At 38.0% G+C, this 26,708-nt stretch overlaps 1 protein-coding gene across 1 annotated transcript in view; it reads right to left on the bottom strand.

The window, feature by feature from the left end:
- Window positions 1–9,443: 9,443 nt before the first annotated feature.
- Window positions 9,444–26,708, bottom strand: part of LOC127453980 (mitogen-activated protein kinase kinase kinase 5-like) — a 37,984-nt gene continuing 20,719 nt past the window's right edge. The window contains exons 14-28 of the mRNA XM_051720853.1: window positions 26,276–26,409; window positions 23,949–24,076; window positions 22,697–22,833; window positions 22,490–22,595; window positions 22,222–22,379; window positions 21,674–21,869; window positions 20,159–20,321; window positions 19,837–20,005; window positions 19,516–19,698; window positions 19,200–19,305; window positions 17,864–18,107; window positions 17,282–17,400; window positions 14,050–14,138; window positions 13,263–13,339; window positions 9,444–10,014 (exon numbers count right to left, since the gene is read on the bottom strand). Of these exons, the coding sequence (XP_051576813.1) occupies window positions 9,918–10,014; window positions 13,263–13,339; window positions 14,050–14,138; window positions 17,282–17,400; window positions 17,864–18,107; window positions 19,200–19,305; window positions 19,516–19,698; window positions 19,837–20,005; window positions 20,159–20,321; window positions 21,674–21,869; window positions 22,222–22,379; window positions 22,490–22,595; window positions 22,697–22,833; window positions 23,949–24,076; window positions 26,276–26,409 (2,106 nt within the window). The 3' untranslated portion in view covers window positions 9,444–9,917. The remainder of the gene's footprint in view (window positions 10,015–13,262; window positions 13,340–14,049; window positions 14,139–17,281; window positions 17,401–17,863; window positions 18,108–19,199; window positions 19,306–19,515; window positions 19,699–19,836; window positions 20,006–20,158; window positions 20,322–21,673; window positions 21,870–22,221; window positions 22,380–22,489; window positions 22,596–22,696; window positions 22,834–23,948; window positions 24,077–26,275; window positions 26,410–26,708) is intronic.

Genomic DNA, 26,708 nt, shown 5'->3' on the forward strand with positions numbered 1-26,708 from the left:
TTGTGATGATTTTGGCTCACATTTAACAAAAACCCACCAATTCACTATCTCAAAAAATTAGAATATTTTGACATGCCAATCAGCTAATCAACTCAAAACACCTGCAAAGGTTTCCTGAGCCTTCAAAATGGTCTCTCAGTTTGGTTCACTAGGCTACAAAATCATGGGGAAGACTGCTGATCTGACAGTTGTCCAGAAGACAATCATTGACACCCTTCACAAGGAGGGTAAGCCACAAACATTCATTGCCAAAGAAGCTGGCTGTTCACAGAGTGCTGTATCCAAGCATGTTAACAGAAAAAGATGCACAACCAACCGAGAGAACCGCAGCCTTATGAGGATTGTCAAGCAAAATCAATAGAAGAATTTGGGTGAACTTCACAAGGAATGGACTGAGGCTGGGGTCAAGGCATCAAGAGCCACCACACACAGACATGTCAAGGAATTTGGCTACAGTTGTCGTATTCCTCTTGTTAAGCCACTCCTGAACCACAGACAACGTCAGAGGCGTCTTACCTGGGCTAAGGAGAAGAAGAACTGGACTGTTGCCCAGTGGTCCAAAGTCCTCTTTTCAGATGAGAGCAAGTTTTGTATTTCATTTGGAAACCAAGGTCCTAGAGTCTGGAGGAAGGGTGGAGAAGCTCATTGCCCAAGTTGCTTGAAGTCCAGTGTTAAGTTTCCACAGTCTGTGATGATTTGGGGTGCAGTGTCATCTGCTGGTGTTGGTCCATTGTGTTTTTTGAAAACCAAAGTCACTGCACCCATTTACCAAGAAATTTTGGAGCACTTCATGCTTCCTTCTGCTGACCAGCTTTTTAAAGATGCTGATTTCATTTTCCAACAGGATTTGGCACCTGCCCACACTGCCAAAAGCACCAAAAGTTGGTTAAATGACCATGGTGTTGGTGTGCTTGACTGGCCAGCAAACTCACCAGACCTGAACCCCATAGAGAATCTATGGGGTATTGTCAAGAGGAAAATGAGAAACAAGAGACCAAAAAATGCAGATGAGCTGAAGGCCACTGTCAAAGAAACCTGGGCTTCCATACCACCTCAGCAGTGCCACAAACTGATCACCTCCATGCCACGCCGAATTGAGGCAGTAATTAAAGCAAAAGGAGCCCCTACCAAGTACTGAGTATATATACAGTAAATGAACATACTTTCCAGAAGGCCAACAATTCACTAAAAATGTTTTTTTTGGTCTTATGATGTATTCTAATTTTTTGAGAGAGTGAATTGGTGGGTTTTTGTTAAATGTGAGCCAAAATCATCACAATTAAAAGAACCAAAGACTTAAACTACTTCAGTCTGTGTGCATTGAATTTATTTAATACACGAGTTTCACAATTTGAGTTGAATTACTGAAATAAATGAACTTTTCCACGACATTCTAATTTATTGAGATGCACCTGTAAAGGCTACAACATACACATTTAAAACAACACGTCTCCCTTCACTGACCCTCCCCGAGAGCCCTCCAAAAAGGCCAAATAGCTGCCCCACCTCCTGATGAACATATCCATGTTGCCTCGCCTTCTGTATGACAACTCTTCCCAAGCTGCCACCCTGCCCATCTCCTCGCACCACTCACAAAACGAGGGGACTCCAGCTGACTTCCATCCACTAAGGATAACCTGTCTGCCCATCATAACACCGGCCAGGATCCAATTCTTCATGTACTTATCTCCTACATCAATGACTGCCCCGTCACCCAAAATACAGAGCCTGGGGCAAAAGGAGATCCGAGTACCCAATACGTCGGCCATAAAATTCTGGACCCTCAACCAGAACTCCTGTATCTTACGACACCCCCAAAAAACATGGGTGGTGTCTCCATCTTCTAAATGGCATCGCCAGCAGGTGGGTGTGTCCTGAAGACCAAGCCTATACAATTTAGAAGGGGTCCAATAAAATCTATGTAGAATCTTAAATTGCATAAGGTGCACCCTTGCATCTCTAGATGCAGACTTGATGTTTTTAAGAATCCTAGCCCAGTTCAGCCCAATACAATTCATTTTAATTTCATTAACCTTCCCAATCATCAATAAATGTAATGAAGCCCACCTGTCCACATCATTCTAAAACCTTTTTATTAAGGGATCAAAATTAACTCTGACTAAATCAGACAAATTTGCTGGGAATAAAATTCTCAGGCCACTGGAAGGCGCCCGGCTGGAAGGCCATTACTGGACAGTACGCTGTCAAAGCCAAAGCTTCGGATTTAGACCAGTTGAGTTTGTATCCTGAGAATTTGGAAAAGGAATGAATAATTCTATGGAGGCAAGTCCTAGATCTAGTGGGGTCGGAGACAAATAATAAAATATCATCTGTGTAAAGCAGAAGATTATGCGTCACACCTCCCGCAATCACCCCTGGAAAATCATCCTCCTTTCTTATCGTGGCTGCTAATTGTTCCAGGGCAAGACAGAACAAATGGAGAAAGAGGGCAACCCTGCCGGGTGCCCCATCCAGAGTTAAATAATCTGAAATTAATCCATTTGTTTGTACCGCTGCTACAGGGTGTTTATAAAGTAACTTAATCCAACCAATAAATGTACTCCCGAACCCATACATTTCCAAAATCTTAAAAAGATAATCCCATTCTACCATATCAAACGCCTTTTCGGCGTCAAGTGAGATGGCAGCAACCGGAGACTGATCATTCACTACTGACCATATGATATTGATGAAACGCCTAATGTTATCAGAAGAGCTGCGGCCCTGAATAAACCCCACCTGATCTATATGTATAAGAGATGTCATAACCTTACTTAATCGGTTAGCCAAAATTTTGACACAATTTTTACATCTAGATGGATCAGGGAGACTGGACGGTAACTTTTACACTCGCTTGGATCTTTGTCCTTTTTAAGAATCAGACTGATCCGGGCTTGTGTCATGGTTGGAGGAACCTTTTCATTCTTTAATGATTCAGTATAAACTTCTAACAAAAGTGGAGCCAGTTCTGTAGCATAGTATCTAAAAAATTCTGCGGCAAAACCATCTGGCCCCGGAGCCTTGCCAGTAGGTAGCGACTTAATTATCTCGTCAAGCTCCTCCCAAGGTTATCTCAGAATCAAGAGCGTTTTTTTATTCAGTCTTCAGTTTAGGAAGATCTAATGGTTCCACAAAGTTTCTAATATCTTCATCAGTAGACGAAACATGGAACTATAAAGATCAAGATAGAATTCTTTAAAGGCATTATTAATATCAATGGCTGAGGTAAAAATTTCACCACCAGCAGATTTCACTGAGGGAATGGTAGAAAAAGACTCTCTCTGCTTTATATATCTAGCCAAAAGCTTCCCTGCTTTGTCCCCCGACTCAAAGTATGACTGTCCTGCCCTGAATAACCAAAACTCCACTTTCTGTGACAAAATAGTATTATATCTATATTTCAATCGGGTCAATTCTCTGAGGCCATCAGATGACATACAGCGCTTCAGCTCTGCCTCTGCACTTTTAATATTTCCTTCCAACTCCACGAGTTCTCGTGCTTTGGATTTTTTGATGAATGAGGCATACTGTATGATCCGACCCCTAAGTGCCTCCCAAGCCACGCCCACAGAGGATACCGATGACCAGTTGGTCTCCATATAAAGACTGATTTCAGTCTTTAACATTTGTTGGAAATCAGGATTTTGCAAAAGGGACACATTAAGGCGCCAACTATATGATTTCTTTTTCTCTATTTTGGCAACACCTCAAAACTCACCAGGACATGATCCGAGACTAAGATATTTCCAATTGAGCAATCAACAACAGATGAAATGATGGATTTGGATATAAAAAAAAAAAAATCTATTCTTGAATAAATCTTATGGAGTGATGAAAAAAATTTATAGTCTCTACCAGATGGGTTCAAAAGTCTCCAAATATCTGTAAGACCAAGATTTTTACACATCCTGTGAAGCGTCAATGTTGCTCTAGGGGGCTTACACACTTTTGCTTCACTATGATCAAGGACTGAGTCCATCAAAAGATTAAAGTCTCCTCCCAAAATTATATCATGAGGGGTGCCAGCGGCTTGCAACATCCCTTCAAGATCTATAAAAAAGCCCTGATCATCAGCGTTAAGTGCGAAAATATTAGCCAAAATCAGACTTTGCCCCTGAATTTCTGCTAAAACAATAATGACTCTTCCTAATTTATCATTAAACTGTTTGAAAAATTTGAATTGTAAATGTTTATTTACCAATATAATGACTCCCTTGCTCTTACTTGAGCCAACACTAAAGAAAACATGTCCACCCCATATCTTCCCAAATTTTTCAGCTTCCTGCGGGGAAAGATGTGTTTCTTGAAGAAACACTATATCATATTTCTTACGTTTAAGAAAAGAAATAACCTTTCTTCTTTTTATGGGGTGCCCCAACCCATTCACATTCCATGTGGAGAGAGATAGTACACTCATACCAACATTCGACCTTTTGATATACTGTAATAGAAAAAATAAATTGTGTGCCAAAAACAAAATTATGAAGACCACATTTCAACATCAATGCAACAATAAAACCCTGAACTTCCCCCCGAACAAAACAAACAGAAAAAAGAAAAATGTGCGCATTAACCCCTCGCACGAAAGCGTCAATCCCTTTAAACTCAAAGAGTCCATGTATGCCTACGAGAGCCCCCGCGACAATTTTGCCATTGATTGCTCAGTTTGCCTCACAAATTTGTAAGGCAAAATTACATAACATCAAATATTTTGTAAAACAAACCCCAGAATACACACAAAGAACGTGTAGACTCATTCACAGAACTGTCTCAAAGGTGTGTTCCTTCACAAAACAAATTCCAGCCAATATAAAGCCGTTCAGTTTCCTTGGTCAGACAAACGAATCTTCAGTGAGCCAGCTGATGAGTGCAGCAGATGACATAATCATTCCAATGTCCCACGAAAATACTCCACAAATCATACTCCAGCCAACAGGAGGCATAAGCACAAGGAACTGACAGATTCATCTATAACTGTCCCGAAGTAGTGTTATTTAACAAAACAAGCTCCAACCGCTAGGCGGAACCAGCACAAAAGGAAACGAAACACGCATCCCGGTTCCTCAGACGGTCAAGAGTCAATTCACTTGGAGGCCGCATAAAAGTATATCCCATGATTTATACAGTCCGCAAACTTTATAAAAGACATCCTTTGTGTGGGCATTTAGATATTTTGCGGTCATCCGTTCATTGTAAAAGTGATCTTCTGTCAATGCAAAGTTTCTTTAAGGAAAAGTGTTAATCCACAAAACAAAACAAACTCCAACCGCTCGGCGGAGCCAACGCAAAAGGAAACAAAAATGGCGCCCAGCTTCCTCCGAAAGCCAGAGTATGTACAGTGAGTCAATCCACTCACAAGAAAAACACCTAATGGTTACTTACCGATTGTTTCAATAAAAGACAATGCCTGATTGGGACATGTAAATACTTTGCTGCCATCCTTGGTGTTTATTCTCAGTCTGGCTGGAAACATCAAAGCAAAAGTGATCTTCCGTTGATGTAAGAGTTTCTTGCATTCCTTAAACCGATCGCGTTTCTCTCGTCGAATTCGCAAAGTCCGGGAACAAGAAAATATTGTAATCCTCGCCTGGCACAACACGAGGTCTTTATCGGATGATCTAAAAAATTTTGCCAGAATTGATCGGGGCCTTCCTCCCTCAGCAGATCTGTTAGCTGGGACTCTGTGAGCTCACTCGATTTCCAGCTTGTGGCCTGTTATGTCGAGCAGACTCAGGAAAAGTTTGTCTAGGAATTTCGCCATATCTCTGCCCTCCTCATGCTCAGGAATTCCAACAATTTGAATGTTATTCCTGCAGCTTCTATTCTCAAGATTTTCAAACTTTTCAAGAACACGTTCCAAATCAATTTTGGTCGCGGGTGGATTAGCGGCTAATTCCCTCTCTGATGACTCCAAATAATCGATTCGTTTTTCAACATCTGTCACTCTTGTGACTAGCTCAGGGAATTTTTTTTCCATCGCCGTAATCGATCGACGTATTACAGCGAGATCCTCCAAATCCGCAAGTACCTTCGTCAACATCTCCGACATGTTGGACAGCTGACGCTGGATTCCTTCTCCCGCCACGCCATCCAAATTGAGTCCCCGGTCCACAGGCCTGTCTGGGCTTTCATCTTGAACCCATGCAGTAGCAGAGCTTGGGGTGGCCAGGGGTGGCCATGGCCACCATGGACCAAAGCCATTGTCCACCCCACTCGCAACTGTCATTTTGATCATTTTTTTGTCTTGGGCACAATTGTTTTTTAGAGGTGGAACCGTCTCTGTACAACCGCAACACACAGGAGACTTAACATGCGCACACACCAGGGTCACTGCACCTCTCCGTCACGGGTGTTACTGTATCCACTCCCCTCCATTTTTGCATCCACGCGCCTCCGCTTTCTACACCAACACCCTACCCCCCCACCCCACCTCGGCCACCCCTGTGAAAAACTCCTGGCTCTGCTCCTGAATTCATGCATCACCTTTGCAGTTTAAATAAACCATAATTGACACACACTTCAACAGTGCATCTTGAATTATTTGGATTTATAATGAATATATTAATAAATAAAGTTTCAATAACATAACGGCAAGCATGCCGAGGTACTGCAACTGCCCAAAAACACGCTATGAAATGACACTTGAGTGAGCAAGACATTTAATTTTACAAATCCTTCTTGCTTTGATTCCTCAGTCTTTGTTTCCTTTTCTCATTTCCTAAGAGGGTGGAGCTAGCAAGCAAGGAAAGGAAACGAGGACGCACAATTTAAGAAATGAGAAGCACCCAAGATGTATAGTGAAAAAAAGGAGTTATATTTTGGTCTGTTCATATCCAAAACCAAATGGACTACTTCAGAAGAAATTAAAACACTGTAGTCTGATAGATTATGTTTATGCTGACTTTATCTGCTTTTTGGAGCTTCAAAGGTCTCACCACCTTTCACTTGCATTGTTCTGACCTACAGAGCTGAAATATTCTTCTAAAAAAAACTTTGTGTTCTGCAGAAGAAAGAAAGTACATCTGGGATGGTATGAGGGTGAGTACCGGTAAATGATTAGAGAATAAAAATTTTGGGGTGAACTAACCCTTTAAGTTATAAGACTGTAATGGTGAGGGAGAGGCAAGGAAAGTGTTTAATTTGGGTTGCCATGTTCGCTCTAAGATTACATTTATACTCCACTAACTGTTAGGTTTAGAGTTGGGGTTTGGGTTAGGGAGTAGTGTTTATAAAATATGCATTCCTGTTGACTGTATTACATCATAAACACCTAAAAATACACTTTGTTTTATCTGCCACACTGTGGACATTTCACCCAGAAACTGGAGAACATATGCCATACATTCAGCTACATTTCCAGCTTCGGCCACTGGGGGCATTGAATCAAATTTTGGTAAGCACAGGCCGATTTCTGCAGTTGAAACTTTGATCCTTTTGCCGAATTCACAGTGATCAGAAAAAAAAAAAATCTGTATTATACTATTTGCAAGCACAATTTTAACCCATTGTGAATTCATTCAACAACCAAAAATGTCCAATAAATAACTGGTCATGTGATCCTAACATAAAAAGGTAGACCACCCTTTTGCAGAACAAAAAAAAAAATCTCTGTCTTAGCCACTGATATGACTGAAGAATTAATCTCATGTTAATGTACATAATTTGTCAAAAGTAGGCTACAATTCGTTTCTTTAGGTAATCATAATCATTGGCTCAAGGAAGCCGTCTTGATCTACAACTTATTTCCTGTGAGTAAATGGACCACAGAGTGGATTAGCAGAGCTCAAACTTACTTGAGATGATCAGAAAATAGACAAATTCAATTGCTCAATTGCCTTTTCAGTGCCATAAACTTATCGGTGATACAACTGTTTGAAGTTCAAAAGGGCTGGACAACTTCTCTTTGGAGCACGCATGACAATAGAATCCCACATTGTGAATGTAATTTGTTCAACAGCTAAAAGAGAACATATTCACTTAATGCCCCAAGCATATATCATGCTAGTTACTGAAAAAGGGACTCATTCAAGGATTCATTCAAGCTATAAGCCCTAAATTGTATTATGTCATTAAATACATGCCAACACCCAGGCAAATAGAATGACCTCCAAAAGGGACAAATGACTGATGTATTGTAAATGTCCTCAATATTTGTTGAATGAAGGAAGCCCAGCCCATTGATTAGCTCATATACACTACCGTTCAAAAGTTTGGGGTCACTTGCCTGAAATGTTTCTCATGATCTTAAAAACCTTTTGATCTGAAGGCGTATGCTTAAATGTTTGAAATTAGTTATGTAGACAAAAATATAATTGTGCAAACATATTAATTTATTTAATTACAAAACTAAAATTTTATTAAAAAAAAAAAGTGTTTGAAATGGATGACTTGGACCGAATAATTAAGAAAAGCAGCCACTAAGTGCCCAGCATATAGATGGAAACTCCTTCAATACTGTTTAAAAAGCATCCCAGGGTGATACCTCAAGAAGTTGGTTGAGAAAATGTCAAGAGTTCATTTCTGCAAAATCTAGGCAAAGTGTGACTACTTTGAAGATGCTAAAATATAACATAGTTTTGATTTATTTTGGATTTTTTTGTCACAACATAATTCCCATAGTTCCATTTCTATTATTCCATAGTTGTGACGACTTTGCTATTATTCTAAAATGTGAAAAAAAATAAAAAATAAATTAAAAAAGAAAGAGTTAGTGACCCTAAACTTTTGAACGGTAGTGTACTTTATGATGAAGTGGATGGGCGATTAAGTCCATTATGTTCCTTCTTGATTACTAAAGTGGCGGACTGCAATGAGAAAAATGGATCAGTCACATAAACATCAAAAAGAGAGAAACTGTGATGCGATAAACACTTCTGTGGTCCTCGACTTGGAGGCAGGAGTCAAAGAATGATGTAACGGCTTTTACTTTGGCAATATCAACAGTGGAAAAACATAAGGAAGCATAGCACACATTTTTTTGTTTAGCTTCAGTGCATGGCATCATTTTTCCAAAAAGGCCTGTGAAACACCCTTCCGCCCACACGTCTGGAAAATGAGGTTTCTGTGCACTGTGTATGGGAATGTTTTGCTCTGTACAAGTCTAAGGTGTTTTAGGCCCACATCTCTCATAAAATTACATACTGCAGTTCAATACTGCATCAATGCATCAGCTTCTAATGTTGTAGCTGCAATATTACATATACAGGACAACATATTTTGAGAACTGATATGAACTTTACTGGCCTACATGCATCTTATGGAGACGTACCAAGTTTTGAGAGATACTAAAAAGATTGCATCGAAAAAAATCTAGCTTCTTTAAAAATGCATTGATAAAGTAAATTGCTAATATGGTGACTGAAATGTTTAGCAGGTGGGCAGTATTTTTAATAATGTGTGCTTGGATTTGCAAGGTATTTTTGTATATAACACACAAACATGACTCATTTTAAAATAAAGTTTATTTCTAAGATAAATTACTAAGTTTAATTTGTATGTAAACTTTCTTTTTGCTGTTGTTTTATAATTGTATTTAATATTCAGAATAAGATTGTACAAGGCACTTAAAAAATACAAATACAGCTTCTTTGTACCCTCAGTTTAATATATATACACACAACACAAAACCCCACTCATATACAAGATTTTCAGATAAATGTTAACAAATTTCACACATTTTAGAAGCTCTTAAATACAGAAAAAAAAAAAGAAAACAACATTGAATCTCTATTCCAAAGGTTACATCTGAGTGTTCTCTTGATATATCTAGGTTATATATTTTTTAATGGAATTCATTCCTTTCATCTTAGTCAGTCATCCATAGACATTAAAAACAGTGCCGAACAAAAAGGCACAACCTATATGTTGCAAACTCACTGAGCTCAAATTTACGAAACATTGGGATTTAATTGTGTTTGTTACAGAATGGTTTCTTCACTGTCCTCTTTGACTGGACTGAGTTTAGATTTCCTTTGTTTGGAGATAGCAGCCCATAAGCGACACAGCATCCCCCCTCTGAGTGAAACATCCACACAGGTTTCCTTGAGTTACTTCATATACAGTATCTTGTGTGTATATATATATATATATATATATATATATATATATTTATATATTAGTTGAAGTCAGAATTTTACATACACCTTAGCCAAATACATTTAAACTCATTTTTTCACAATTCCTGACATTTAATCATAGAAAACATTCTCTGTCTCAGGTCAGTTAGGATCACTACTTTATTTTAAGAATGTGAAATGTCAGAATAATAGTAGAAAGAATGATTTATTTCAGCTTTATTTCTTTCATCACATTCCCAGTGGGTCAGAAGTTTACATACACTTTGTTAGTATTTGGTAGCATTGCCTTTAAATTGTTTAACTTGGGTCAAGTTAATTTAGTTTTGAGTAGTCTTCCACAAGCTTCTCACAATAAGTTGCTGGAATTTTGGCCCATTCCTCCAGACAGAACAGGTGTAACTAAGTCAGGTTTGTATGCCTCCTTACTCGCACACTCTTTTTCATTTCTGCCCACAAATTTTCTATCGGATTGAGGTCAGAGCTTTGTGATGGCCACTCCAATACCTTGACTTTGTTGTCTTTAAGCCATTTTGCCACAACTTTGGAGGTATGCTTGGGGTATTTGTCCATCTGGAAGACCCATTTGCGACCGAGCTTTAACTTCTAGGGGCAGTGGTAGCTCAGCGGTTAAGGCTCTGGGCTACTGATCAGAAGGTCGGGGGTTCAAGCCCCAGCACTGCCAAGATGCCACTGTTGGGCCCTTGAGCAAGGCCCTTAACCCTATCTGCTCCAGGGGCGCCGTATCATGGCTGACCCTGCACTCTGACCCCAGCCTAGCTGGGATATGTGAAAAAGAAGAATTTCACCGTATATGTGCAAATGTATAATGTGTGATAAATAAAGAAAATTATTATTATTATTAATTATAATTATTAATTATATTAATTATTAATTATATAATTATTCCTGGCTGATGTCTTGAGATGTTGCTTCAATATATCCACATAATTTTCCTTCCTCATGATGCCATCTATTTTGTAAAATACACCAGTCCCTCCTGCAGCAAAGCATGCCCACAACATGATGCTGCCACCCCCATACTTCACGGTTGGGATGGTGTTCTTCGGCTGGCAAGCCTCACCCTTTTTACTCCAAACATAACGATGGTCATTATGGCCAAACAGTTCAATTTTTGTTTCATCAGACCAGAGGAAATTTCTCCAAAAGTAAGATTTTTGTCCCCATGTGCACTTGCAAACTGTAGTCTGGCTTTTTTATTGCGGTTTTGGAGCAGTGGCTTCTTCCTTGCTGAGCAGCCTTTCAGGTTATGTCGATATAGGACTTGTTTTACTGTGGATATAGATACTTGTCTACCTGTCCTCCAGCATCTTCACAAGGTACTTTGCTGTTGTTCTGGGATTGATTTGCACTTTTTGCACCAAACTACGTTCATCTCTAGGAGACAGAATGCGTCTCCTTCCTGAGCAGTATGATGGCTGCGTGGTACCATGGTGTTTATACTTGCGTACTATTGTTTGTACTGATGAATGTGGGACCTTCAGGCATTTGGAAATTGCTACTAAGGATGAACCAGACTTGTGGAGGTCCACAATTATTTTCTGAGGTCTTGGTTGATTTCTTTTGATTTTCCCATGATGTCAAGCAAAGAGGCACTGACAGGTACACCTCAAATTCAGGATACCTCCTATCAGAACCTAAATGGCTAATTGCCTATTTTCTTGAATTTTCCAAACTGCTTAAAGGTACAGTTATCTTAGTGTATGTAAACTTCTGACCCACTGGAATTGTGATATAGTCAATTAAAAGTGAAACTATCTGTCTGTAAACAATTAGATGTCCTAAACGACTTGCTAAAACTATAGTTTGCTAATATTACATCTGTGGAGTGGTTAAAAAATGAGTTTTCAATGTCTTCAACCTAAGTGTATGTAAACTCCTGACTTCAACTATATATATATATATTTATTATTATTATTATTATTATTATAATATACACACACTCACTGGCCACTTTATTAGGTACACCTGTATATTTTCTTATTCATGCGATTACCTAATCAGCCAGTTGTGTGGCAGCAGTGTAATGTATAAAATCATGCAGATATGGGTCAGGAGCTTCAGTTAATGTTCACATCAACTATCAGAATGAGGAAAAAATTTGATCTCAGTGATTTAGACCGTGGCATGGTTGTTGGTGCCAGACGGGTTGGATTGAGTATTTCTGTAACTGCTGATCTCCTGGGATTTTCACGCACAACAGTCTCTAGAGTGTATAGAGAATGGTGCGAAAAACAAAAAACATCCAGTGAGCGGCAGTTCTGTGGGCAAAAAGGCTTGTTAAAGAAAGAGGTCAGAGGAGAATGGCCAGACTGGTCCAAGCTGACAGGAAGGTGACAGTAACCCAAATAAACACGCGTTTCAGCAGTGAAAAGTATTTCTGAATGTACATGTTGAACATTGAAGCAGATGGGCAACAGCAGCAGAAAACCCCTCTGGGTACCACTACTGTCAGCTAAACGTTGCCTGGTCTGACAATCTGGAAATGGTAGGCCCACTGCAGCCTCAGTTTTCTGTTCTTGGCTGACAGAAGTGGAACCCGATGTGGTCTTCTACTGTTGTAGCCCATCCGCCTCAAGGTTCAACATATTGTGCATTCTGAGATGCTATTCTGCTCACTACAATTGTACAGAGTGGTTATCTGAGTTACCGTCGCCTTTCTGTCAGCTCGAACCAGTCTGGCCATTCTACGCTGACCTCTCTCATCAACAAGCCACTTATGTCCACAGAACTGCCGCTCACTGGTTGTTTTTCGCACCATTCTCTATTCACTCTAGAAACTGTTGTGTGTGAAAATCCCAGGAGATCAGCAGTTACAGAAATACTCAAACCAGCCCATCTGGCACCAACAATCATGCCACTGTCTAAATCACTGAGATTGAATTTTATCTCCATTCTGATGGTTGATGTGAACATTAAATGAAGCTCCTGACCCATATCTGCATGATTTTATACATTGCTGCCAAACGATTAGATAATCGCATGGATACGTAGATGTACAGGTGTACCTAATAAAGTGGCCAGTGAGTGTATATACACAGTGGATATATATATATATATATATATTTATTAATTAGACAGTATATACTTACATTCATAAAAATATTTATTCTAACTATATTCATGTCTTTTAACTATTGATGTCTGACAGTTAAACAAATTACTTACTTGATGCCACAGTACTGCAGATCATCCCTACACGTGAGGTGTATAAGGCTGTCCAAGGTGAACTCATGGAAAAGCAGCTAAAAAAACAAAACAAAAAAACATACAATTACAATAAACACGATTAACTTCAATAAAATAACCGATCAACCTTGGTTAGCTAGTAAAAAAACTCAAGTCTTTATGTCTACAAGAAGTATTTTCCTTAAATAATGCAATACTGCTTGGATACAAGGTAGCCTCTCATCTCATTTTTTCAATAATTAATAATAATTAATAATTTTAATAATTAATAATAATAATTAATAATAATTTAATAATTTTATTTATTTATCACACATTATACATTTGCACATATACAGTGAAATTCTTCTTTCACATATCCCAGCTAGGCTGGGGTCAGAGTGCAGGGTCAGCCATGATATGGCACCCCTGGAGCAGATAGGGTCAAGGGCCTTGCTCAAGGGCCCAACAGTGGCATCTTGGCAGCGCTGGGGCTTGAACCCCGACCTTCTGATCAGTAACCCAGAGCCTTAACTGCTGAGCTACCACTGCCCCAATTAACTCCCTAGAAATGTTTTAGAGGATAACATAACTAGAAGAAAAAAAAATATTCACTGTAGAAATGTCCATGGCTTTTCCAGGCCTGGAAATCATTATTTTCACAATTTTTCAAATATACTGATATTTAAAAATTTTCCATGACTGTGGGAACCCTGTTCACCATAAAGAATGTGATAAATATGTACAGTGTGCAAGTGTCTGCTATTTATAGTAAAGCTCCACTCACTGTTTCTATGGTTTTCTCATCGACTGGAACACCCCTCAACCAGCGCACCATAGCAATGTTCTGAGTATTATGGGATGAAGGTTTATTATCTGTGGGAGAGAATGAACATAATACACATTGGCTTCTTCAAGAACTGAATTACATGGAAACTGATATGCACTCATTTTGCATAATTTACATTTATTCACAGTGATGGTAAAGTCTTGTGCTATCACTGCTAAATAACCCATTACAGAAAGTACGAGGTAGTGTTTTTGAATCACTGGTCCCACCTGCCATCAGTAGAACAGGGGGATTATATTCTTTCAAATAAACAGTGAAAATACAAGCCCTGAAGTTGAGGCTTAAATTTGGATTAGCCAAGGTTGGGTAACAGTTAGAAGACAATTACAGGACATCTTCTTCTAAGAACTAAAGACATGCAGTGACATGTGAGTTGATGTGAATTGTGTGATTTGACACTCATTTCTCCATTGGCCACACCTTTTCACTGCCTTGGGAAAGTACTTTCTCTCGTAAAGATGAAGTGATTTAGCAATCATTGTTAAAGGAATTGTTCACCCAAAAATGAAAATTCTATCATCTACTCACCAGAGTTTCTGCTAAGCTAAACTGCAATTTGCCACATATCTTTCAGTTCACAAAGAAATATTAAAATAACAAAAATCGTTAGATTAAATCATATAAATTCTCACCTTGGCTAATTTCTTTCACTTTACTTTTATGACTATTTTCCTCATAGCAAAGAAGCATTTTGCTGCCGACATGAAGTCAAATGTGTGTGTTGTTTCTCTACAGCTTGAGATGCACATAAGCTTGGTGTCCTCCTCCAGATGATCGCAACGCAAGGCAGTGTTATTATAGTTTTGGATTTTTAATTTTGTTTTTATTTATATTTTATATTCAATTTGTCATTACAACTTAGTTTAGTTTTCGTTAGTTTTCACAGTTTGTCTGTTAGTTTTAGTTCAGTTTTCTTTTTCTCAGTGTTTTGTAGTTTCAGTTTAGTTTGTTTTTATTTTAGTTTTTAGTTTTTATGGCTGCCAAGGCTGAGTGTTTACTGGTGTATTTTAAAAAGTCTAACATTCAATTTTTCAGGGCAGTCTTGTGTTACCTCTTTCTAGTGGTATTTTCATGTTTAATGTGGATTGTAAATGTTGAAAATTTTACAATATAGGGTGAATATGGGTAAAGTGACAAAGGACATTTAAGCTTGATCCACATTGTATCCATATGTATTTCCTTAAATGATTATAAATCTTTACTAAACTAATCTTTAGAAGTACACAATTAATGGAATAATTCACCTAAACATGAAAATTCTCAAATAATTTACTCATCCTCATGCCATCCCAGATGTAAATGACTTTCTTCTGCTGAACACAAATGAAGATTTTTAGAAGAATATTTCAGCTCTGTAGGTCCATACAATGCAAGTCAACAGGGGCCAAAACTTTGAAGCTCCAAAAAGGTGGCATAAAAGTAATGCATACGACACCAGTGATTACAGTAAATTCATGTGTTTAGAAGCGACATGATAGGTGTGGGTGAGAAACAGATCAATATTTAAGTCCTTTTTACTGTAAATCTTGACATCAGCAGTCTACTTGGCAATCATGATTTCAAGCATGATTATACACCGATCAGCCACAACATTAAAACCACCTGCCTAATATTGTGTAGGTCCCCCTCGTGCCGCCAAAACAGCGCCAATCCACATATCAAAATAGCATTCTGAGACACTATTCTTCTCACCACAATTGTACAGGGTGGTTATCTGAGTTACAGTAGACTTTGTCAGTTCAAACCAGTCTGGCCATTCTCTGTTGATCTCCGCATTTCCGGATGTTTTTTGTTTTTGGCACCATTCTGAGTAAATTCTAGAGACTGTTGTGTGTGAAAATCCCAGGAGATCAGCAGTTACAGAAATACTCAAATCAGCCCATCTGGCACCAACAATCATCCATGCGATTATCATATCGTTATAAAATAAAATTTTCAGAATGAGATAAAAATGTGGTCTCAGTGATTTGGACCGTGACATGATTGTTGGTGCCATTGTTGGTAGGAATGCTTTTCTATTATTATGTGTGGGCAACTCTAGGATTTCAATCTTAGTGGGGCTCAACCCCAGATGACACTATAAGATGTGTGCATTTAATGTATTCCGCTCTGTTGGACAGATGGCGTTTTGTTTTTTAAAATGTGTTTTTACATCATTCAAGCTAGCCAGCTAATATTCATTCAGAATATTATTTCCTATAATAAACATTAAGTTTATAAGTTATAAATATAACCGAAATTGCTTTAATACAGACAAACCATATATTATTGGAACTGTCTATTTATTGGCAGTATGTTTCATCTGTCCTAATAATTCCTTCTAAACAAAAATTATATAACATTAATCAATCATTTTACAAATTCTTTGGTTTAAAGTTATATCAACCACCACAAAAGACCTATTACTACAGTAAATGTCACATTTATTCAGAGTAGTCATCACGTTTAAAGTGTAAGGGTGACCGTGCTTTTTCTGTTGCTGCCCCAAGGTTGTGGAATAGTTTACCACTGTCTGTTAGGTTCTCCACTTCTATTAATATGTTTAAAACCCACCTCAAGACTCATCTGTTCTCTTTGGCCTTTGAAATTAAGTGGTCATTTTTATGTTTGGTTTTAATGTTTGGAAATGTTTTATTCCATTGTGTTTTCATATAACATTGTGCTAATTAGTTTGATCTTAAATGTACAGCACTTTGGTCAACACAGTAGTTTTGAAATTGCTTCATGAATAAATCTGAACTAAGTAAATTATTTTAAACAACAAACTAAATAAAGTAAATAAAGTGTCTCTTTTCAGAAAATAAAAGTGATGTCATAAAGGAAAGGAAAAAAACTTTATTTTGATGGTCCCAAATAGATATTTAACTGGCTATAAGTGACTTATCAACTGGCTTGCTATAGCTAGTAAACAGTGTTTCAACAAACATTCAGTAGACTTTCAGTAGCCTATATATAGATCTTTATTAATGACCTTTTAATGAACTGATGTTCTCAACAATACTGTAAGTAGGTCATTAATAGAGATCTATATACAGGCTACTGAAAGTCTACTGAATGTTTGTTGAAACATTGTTTAATAGCTATAGTAAGCCAGTTGATAAGTCACTTATAGTCAGTTAAATATCTATTTGGGACCATCAAAATAAAGTGTTACCAAAAATTGAGTAACCTGTAGCTGCAGAGGCAGATCTGACATCCAGGGCATTGATTTCCCTTTGTTTCATCTGAAGAGAGTTCTTGAGAAGCTCCTGGAATTCCTTTTCCTTCTCATTCAGCTGAATCAGCAACCTAGAACACAGAGTGAATAATTCCACACAGTTTTAAACCATTGTAGTCCACTGCATACCTGTTTTCATTCAATGCCCTCTTGTGGCTACTTTTGTTGAAAAGTTCTGTTCTAACATCATCCTTCTCTAAAACCTGATTTCTCAAAGCAAATGCTGGACTCTTAGACAACCCTGTAACCAAGATAATTTATCTTGGTAACATTTTAGTATAACTTTAACAAACATTATTACTTCTATAATGCTTAATGGTTCATTAATGTGCCATAAGATATATTGAATAACTATATCCCCTGGATGATTGCCTTGGTCATCTGAGGATTCTGATGATATCAGTGCTTGATACAGCTAATACAATCAAGGGATGCAGACTATATGATAAGAGTCAGCTATATGTTAAGAATGGCATTGAAAAACACAACCAAAGCTGAGAAGTGAAAGAGAGTGTGAGGGAGGAAGTTCAATACCTCCTGGACTCAAGGCGGAGTTCTGACAGCTCCTTTGCAAGTGTGGAGTGATAAGAGAGGTCACTGGGCAGGTCGGTGCATTTGGCATCCATGTCACTCTCTTCAGACTTTTGAGTGATATCTGAATCTTCTTTGTCCTTTGCAAGGGGAGTGACAATTTGTTTGGAATTGGCTTCTGTGTGTGGCTCGGTTTCTGAAGAACTCTCCTCGTTTTCAAACGATGACTGCAGTTGAAGTCTGAGCTCTGAGGAAAAAGATGGAATATGGGGAACTGGACTCACAGAGTTAATTTAAAGATTTTATAGGGTAATTTAGAGACATTATAGGATAAGATGGGTCAGTTATATACATATAAATGGGAATAATCATAATGCTAAATATGGCTGCTGCTGGAATGGAAGTCAAGCCTTACAGTTAAAAAGAGCCAATATTCTTTTGATTGAAACATTGCCTGCCAGTTTACTCGAGATGTGTTACAAATATGGCCGCTGAGTCACCTAATTTGCCTTAAAGGAATAGTTCAACCAAAAATTGTCTCATTATTCACTTACCCTGATGCCATCCCAGATATGTATGACTGTCTTTCTTCAGCAGAACACAAATTAAGGTTTTTAGAAAAAGAAAGAGCTCTGTCAGGTCCTTAGAATGGATGTTCATGAGTGCCAGCACTTTTCCGGTCTAAAAGTTAAATTTAGGCAGCATAAAAGTAATCCACAAGACTCCAGTCGATCAATTAATGTCTTCTGAAGCGAACTGATAGGTTTATGTGAGAAACAAGTCAATAATTAAAACGTTTTTATCTTTAAATCGGCCCTTCCATCCAGGTCTCTGGTGTTGTTTGAAATGGCTGAACCTTCACATGACGTTCATTCTTCTGCTGTAAAGAAGCGCCACTTTCGAATTCTCGAGTGAACCCGCGGACACGCTTACATCACGCTTCATGTCAGCTGCTGGCAGGAAGTGCTTTTTAAAAGTTAATAACATGTTAATAATTATCAATTAATTTTTTACACAAACGTATCAATTTGCTTCAGAAGACATTCATTGATCGACTGGAGTCGCATGGTTTACTTTTTTGCTGCCAAAATGTGACTTTTGGACCTTCAAAGTGCTGGCACCCATGTACATCCATTATAAGGACCTGACAGAGCTCTATCTACTTCTAAAAATCTTCATTTGTGTTCTGCTGCAGAAAAATGCACATCTGGGATGGCATCAGGGTGAGTGAATAATGAGAGAATTTTCATTTTTGGGTGAACAATTCATTGACGGAGGATGTAGTGATGCAAGAGAGTCTTTTGGGTCCATCATGCTTCATAAATTGTCTTTTGCATACCTGGGAGCAGAACTGTGATGCTGTCTTGTACAGCCCGTCTCAGTAAGTTGTCCAAAGCAAACATCCAATGAGGTTTAATCTGCTGTTTCCGAAGAACCTTCTTCACCTAAAAACATAATAAGCACAACTAGCTTAATTTAATATGTATAATAAATATATGATTTTCAGAGAAATACAAATTGTGCGGGACAAGGAACAAGCCGAAGTTTAATACTTTTTTCAAATACATAACCCTAAGTATGGGCAATAGTAGTAGTGAAAGCACCACCAATTGGTCCTTAGTTTTGGTTTGGTTCTACAAAAACAAAGCACATACTGCATCCTGGAAGCTGAAGAGCACTGCCTGCAGGCTGCTAAGGGGCACAGCAGAGTTCAACAAGTTGGAGCGCAACTTCAGGAGGCTGTTGGTAAGCTGCCTCTTGTCTGGAGAGCGGATGTTTTCTCGCAGGCAGCTAATCAGTTGGCTAATTTGATCTGAGGTGATACGTGGCACCTCCGCCTGCAAGATGTGAAAAATATTAAGCTCATCTTCACACATGCCGCAACTCAGGATATTTAGACACTCAAGAAAGTTGTGGTTTGGCATCTCAGATATTTCTAAGAAAAGGGGATAAAGGCATGTGTGAGATTTGTGTACCTGAGGCAGCGTTTCCTCAATGTTTTGTATGACATTGCTGATGTACTCTGTAAGTATTCTATGTAACGTATCTCTCCTTTCGCTGTCCTTTCTCAGCATGAAAAGACCTAGATTCTCTCCAGAGCCCGCCGGGCTTATCGTCATGTCCCCTTGAGGCTCATCTGGCAATCTGCCAACAGGAAATATACAAAACATGTAGACACATTAAAACACACATGCACACACACACACAGAAATATACTTCAATTAAGGTGTGAGGAGTATGCTTTACATGATATCAGTATCTGATTCCCTGAATCAGGGTTTTAAATCTTTGACTCACGGTAGGAAACTGCTAGAGGTGGGAGGACTTTCCGCAATGTCATTTCCTCTGAGGGCAGACCTGGTCCTTCTCAGATCAAAAGAGCAGGACAATTCAGTGTGGTCAGCATCAGTGTTTTCCACATACACAGCGATGGGCACAGACATGCTCCTGTGATAATCTCCTACAATTAAATCGCCAAATAAACTTTAAACATCAAATATAATTAAAAAAAAAAATCATGATAGACCCATGAAAGCCATTTACATGCAAAAATAATCTTAAATTGAAAAAATAAACATATTTGAAATGTATAGACCTGCTCGTTCTGGATCGGATAACAGATCAAAAATATTAATGGCTCATACTATATAAAATTTTTTGTCCAACAAAATGCTCTAGACGGAGAACGTCTCCTCCCAGAAATACCACTTTGCCACCACAGGAAATAATATAGCAGTCGTCGAACCATTGCACAGTGCATTTATCTCTTTACATATAACATGGTATCTGATTAGAAAATACTTGTTTAAATGGAAGTGGAAATGGAAACTGATTATGTTAAAGTGACATAACTTTAATAACATAAATTGTACAGAGACTTAAAGAGAGTACACCCTAAAATGAAAACTATCATCATTGTCATCATTTACTCCCCCTAATGTTGTTCCAAACTTATTGTGTGTTGAACAGAGCAAAGATTTTCACACAGGTTTGGAACAACATGAAGGTGGGTGAATAATAAAATAATTTTCTGTTGAGTGAACTATCCCATTATACTATTGTGTAACAGTCACTACATATGAAAAAATTAGAATTCTCTAATCATTTTCTCACCCTCATGCCATCCCAGATGTGTACGACTTTCTTTCTTGTGCAGAACACAAAGATTTTTATAAGAATATCTCTGCAGGTCCTTATAATGCAAGTTAATAGTGACCAAATTTTTGAAGCTCCAAAAAGCACATAAAGGAAGAATAAAAGTAATACATATGACTTACGTTGTTTAATCCATGTCTTCTAAAGCGATCTAATTGATTTTGGGTGGAAAAGGCCAAGATATAACTCCTTTTCCACAGTATATATTGCCATTGCCGTTTTCTAGGCACACTCATGATTTCAAGCTCAATTACACTTCCTAGTGCTTGATGCATATTGATGTCAAGATTTATTGTAAAAAAGGAGTTATATTTTTGGTTTGTTCTCACCCAAAACCAATTGGATTGCTTCAGAAGACATGGATTAAACCACTGGAGTCTTATGGATTACCTTTATGCTGCCTTTATGTGATTGTTGAAGCTTTAAAGTTTTGGTCACCATTCACTTGCATTTTATGGACCTAGTACAGAGCGGAGATATTCTTCTAAAAATCTTAATTTGCGTTCTGTGAAGAAAGAAAGTCATACACATCTGGGATGGCATGAGGGGGAGTAAATGATGAGAGAATTTTCATTTTTGGGTGAACTAGCCCCTATGCTGTTAATACAAACAGTGCCTAAAGATTCAGAGGCACTATCGACCCATTTGTCAGCTCACCAGAAGGTTCTTGCAGAAAGTTATCTGGTTGAGGTTTAGCTCTCTTCCTGGGACTGCCCTTCAGAAAGCTGTTCTTCAGGAGCTCTGAGGCTGTGGTTCTCTTGTCTGGGTTGGGTTCAAAGCAACAAATGATGAAGCCTTTAGCCTCCTCTGACATGCACTCTGGCACTGTGGGGTGGATCTTAAACATGCCCACCTGTAGGAGTACAATTACCAAGTAAACTGATGTGATTATTAGAAACCTGACATCTACTGGAAATCTAATAAAAATGAACATGAAGTGACAGGCTTAACAATCAGGAATGTGAAAAAGGAATGTAAATAAACTTCAGTTTATTTAACATGGTTATATAATGATTAGTTGTAATTAACACTCATATAGGTAGATCTGGTAGAGCATGGTGCCAGCAACGCCAAGATCATGGGTTCGATTCCCAGGGAACACACAAACTGATAAAAAATTAGCACTTTCAATGCACTGTAAGTTGCTTTGGATAAGTGTCTGCCAAATGCATAAATATATATGTAAATGAAAAAGCCTGCAGCACCTTAAACATGGCTGCCTGAGGACTCCCCAGCTCATGAAAGGGTGGTTTTCCTGTCGCCATTTCAATAATAGTGCAGCCCAGAGACCAGATATCTGCCGGTTTTCCGTACCCATGCGGACCCTGGTCAATGATCTCTGGAGCCATGTACTGTAGAGTGCCTGGGGTCAAATGAATCACCAGGAGTTTGTAAAGCAAACACGCACAGTGTACGTAATATAATGTGAGAATTTTGAAAGTACAGAAATAATTACTAGGGGATTGGCCTCACCTGCAAATGTCTCTGTACATGGGTTGATTCCTGCTAGTCTCTTAGACGTGCCAAAGTCTGATATTTTAAGCACACCACTGTATGTATTTATCAAAACATTATCGCCCTAATGAGATGAAAAGCAATGGCATATGACACAAAGGAAATTCTGATGCTGATAATCTGAGGATGACTAAAACAAGTAACGATGCTATGATGTCTTTTTACCTTAATATCTCTATGGGCGATCTGATTATCATGGAGATATTTCAGGCCCTCCAGAATCTGTTTGGTGTAGAAGGCAATGGTTGCTTCATTATCTTTAAGAGGTCCCCACTTTGATCTTAAGAGAGAGGATAAGCTTCCTGTCAGGGGATAAAAGACAAGTGATTAGGAATTATTATACTGTAGTAAGCGGTTATAAACTTACACATTGTGTGATCAAGTGCCAATAATTAATATAAGTGGGTGAATCTCACGAACTAAATGTCTGGGTCAAATTTCCCCTCACAAATCAAAACACACACAAAAAAAAAACAACAACAAAAAAAAAAATATATTTTGCATGAAGAAAAACAAGTCTATTTTTAGGACCAGTAAGATCTTTTGCATTGTGTCAATTACACACATTTTCCCATAAATTCTCATTACTGTAACCCTACAATTAACTACAATAACAATTGTGTTACAATTTTTCAACACCAAATAGGACACAAATAATACATTTCCATGTTTTTTTCTTTCTTCAAAATATTGCTTTTATTTTTAATTTTACAGCTTGTAGAAATCATGAAAATTACATTTAAAAAAAGATAGGAACATTTACTTTGAGGCCAGCTGCCTTCTCATAAAGTGCTGCCATGTTACTTTTAGTTAAAGATTGCAAGTTGATGCAAAAGTTTTTATACAGACACATGCCCAGAGCATACACCACAAAAATTTGACTGACTCATTGCTCAAGCCTTTTTAGGGGTAATGTGGAAAAAAATAAATAAATAAAAATCTCACTCAAAGTAACACACACACACACACACACACACAATATAGTACTATATTACACATATATTGTATATGTTTCCTCGCATTACAGTAAGCTACTTACAATTGGAGGGAATGTCCTTATATGGCATAAAAATAATGTCACAACACAAAAAATCTTAATGATTCTAAAAGCAGGCATAATTTTCTTTATGCAGCATTAAATGTTTTTATTTTGTTTTTTGATATTGTAATGAAATATGACCCAGACATTTCTTGACCGTTTTTGTGAGACTTCCCTGAACTTGTCTGCAGTGCTGAGTATAGTGTATTTTCTATGTACTCCCAGCTAGAAATCTTCTCCTCTACATAACACACCCTTTTTAAGAACCTGAGATTTCTCAACAGACTTTGCAAAATCAATATTTCTCCATTTCTTCAAAAGAGAAAAGCTAAATATCAATAAATCAAGTTAGAAAACAAAGAGCAAAACACGGCACACCTCCAGGGACCTCCTCCATGAAGATCTTAATGAAGCCATCCTCACTGACTGAGCCCAGGTACTGCACAATATTCCTGTGCTTCAGTCTCTTGTGTAGAGCTATTTCCTCATGGAGTGGCTGAGAGTAGCTAACAGACAGAAAGAGAAAGACAAGAAGTAAACATCATTCTGATCTAACGGAGCCATCAAAATATATCACAATCAAAAAGGGCTTTATGATCATATTTGTTTAAAACACTCAAGCACAAAAATCTGTTCACACGAAGAGGTCTAAACTGTAAAAAAACAACAAAAAAAAAAAAAAAAAACACAAAAACATTTTTAAATCAAAATAAGAAAGAAAAGTTGGCACAATATAATGTACAATTGGTGATATCAGTCATTATGTAATTTTTGGTACTTATCTTGAGTAAACCTCATAAACTAAAAAAATCAATTTTTTACCGAGCAACAGTAGACATGTTCTACAATCTCCAATCTAATGAGCATGAACATGAGCGTTGCTAAACTCTTTACAGGTTTACTCTTCAGTGAAACCACATGAACGGTAAGTCCCTTAAAAGACTTTTCAGCAAAGCCTACTTTGGTGAAAAAAGCCCGGATATCCTTCTGGAGAAGTTCTTCTTCGTTCTTTCTTCAGGGGTAAAATGAAGTTTGAAACAGCTGAGCAAAGACCTGCTTTTAATGAACCCACCGGCCACACAGCTGTGGGAGGCACATTTAAATATGAGGACGCTCAAGACTACATGTAAACCTTAACTAATCTGACATTAAAATGTGTTATCAATGGCTTCATGCCTCATACTAGGAGTAGAATTCACTCTAGATCAGTAAATTAAGCTGTTTTAACAACTCGATGTTGATTTAGAGTAATAAATATGCAGTAGATAATGTTGAATTTGTCTGGTTTACATTCTAAATTCATGACTCTAATGCACTAACATGCTATACGCAGCCATAATATGCGCTGATTACCAAGGGCGTAGATTTGGCTTGAACATTGTTACAGTGTGAAGAATTTACATGTTCCATTGATCATGGTATAAATATTGGGGGGGGGGGGGGGCTGAAGGGGGAGGTTGTACTTTCTTGTTTTGATTATTGGGGGTTACCTCCCCCCATCCCCCCTGGAATCTACACCCCTGCTGATTAAACTCTGTTATTGTAATTTATGATGACACTGATACTACTGCAAAAATCGGTGTATAAAAGAGTGTTAATGGGCAGAATACAGACAAAAGAATGATTATAAGAGGCATATCTTACTTTGGGCAGATGTGTTGTGAAAATGGCTTTCACTGCAGAAGGCACATGATTGAAGCAGCTTATCAAACAACAGAGTGAAAAGACACTTGAGTATTTGAGTAGATTTGATTCCTTTAGTAGACTAATAAAAAAAAAAAAAAAAAAAAAAAAAAAAAAATAAAAAAAATCGCATGACATGGTCTTGGAAAATGTCGCTACGCAAACAATCGTACAGATGTGGGTAAATTTGCACCAGCTCGCTAATAACTGCATGCCGGTGTGTTCATGTTGACTGATCTTTGACTGAACAACATAAACAGCATTAGCTGTCACCCTCAAGGTAGGTGGAGCTTCAGGTCACACCTACTGATGACATGGATTATTGGCAGTAAGAAGGTGTTTAGCAGCCGGTAAGAAGTTTTCCTAAAAGTTCACCCTGGCGAGCTGTTACGAACCATTGAAACAAACTCAAACACCTTTCTGGCCAGATTTTGTTCTAAATGACATCACACCTGTTCGTTCTTCGATTTTGTATGAAGTATATCGGGGCCTTTACAGTTACAGGAAACACATAAAAGGATAATATGTATACACTGAATGCACAGTGTGTTGCTCTGGATAAATGTGTCTGCCAAATGCATAAATGTATATGTATAACTTTACACTGCTGTCCCACTTCCAAAATCAGTTAATCAGTTAAAAGATATGCATTTCTATTTGAGCCCACATAATAGTATTGTTAATTAACAGAAAGTTTATCAAGCCAAATAGAAATCTTAGATTCAACCAGTCACTAAAAAGTTTTTGGTTGGAGAGACCTAAGTTTTTAAACAGTGTACATCTGTTAACTGTCCCTGTGGGGACAGTTTAAACAAGCATTACACAACTCTCTGAACATAATGGACAACAAATAAGTTCTGGATTTGTACTAAAGCACATCAACAAAGTAGCTGATGGACAGATAAGAACTTCAAACAACCTTATATCAAATAGAATTAAGGTATAGCTGCACTTAATAATGATTTTTTTTTTTCTGTGCCTTCCCACAGAAATATTAACGCAATAAAAAATCTTGTTCATACGTTCTATCCTTCTCTGGGATCTCTTTGACGGCGATGCGCACTTGATTGCTGAGGTCTCGTCCGGCATACACCACTCCATAGGTTCCTTTCCCCAGCACCACCTTGTCTCCATTCTCATTCCTCTCATAAATATACTGTAAGAGTTGGAGAAATATTAACATAATGAAGTTTTATGAATCAATGGGCACTTGCTAGGCAAAGAGCAGTAACATATATATCAAATATGTTTTCCTTTTGTAATGACAAACAGTATGAGTTAGTGGTCAACCGATTTGGGAATTTCAATGATTGATGCTGATACAGTATCTAGAGGGCAGGATGGCTGTTTTGCAATACACTTACTAATCACTTTATTAGGAACACCTGTACCCCTATTTATTCATGCAATTCCCTAATCAGCCAATCGTGTGGCAGCAGTGCAATGCATAAAATC

This window comes from Myxocyprinus asiaticus, chromosome 16 (assembly GCF_019703515.2).
Source record: "Myxocyprinus asiaticus isolate MX2 ecotype Aquarium Trade chromosome 16, UBuf_Myxa_2, whole genome shotgun sequence".
Taxonomy (NCBI): Eukaryota; Metazoa; Chordata; class Actinopteri; order Cypriniformes; family Catostomidae; genus Myxocyprinus; species Myxocyprinus asiaticus.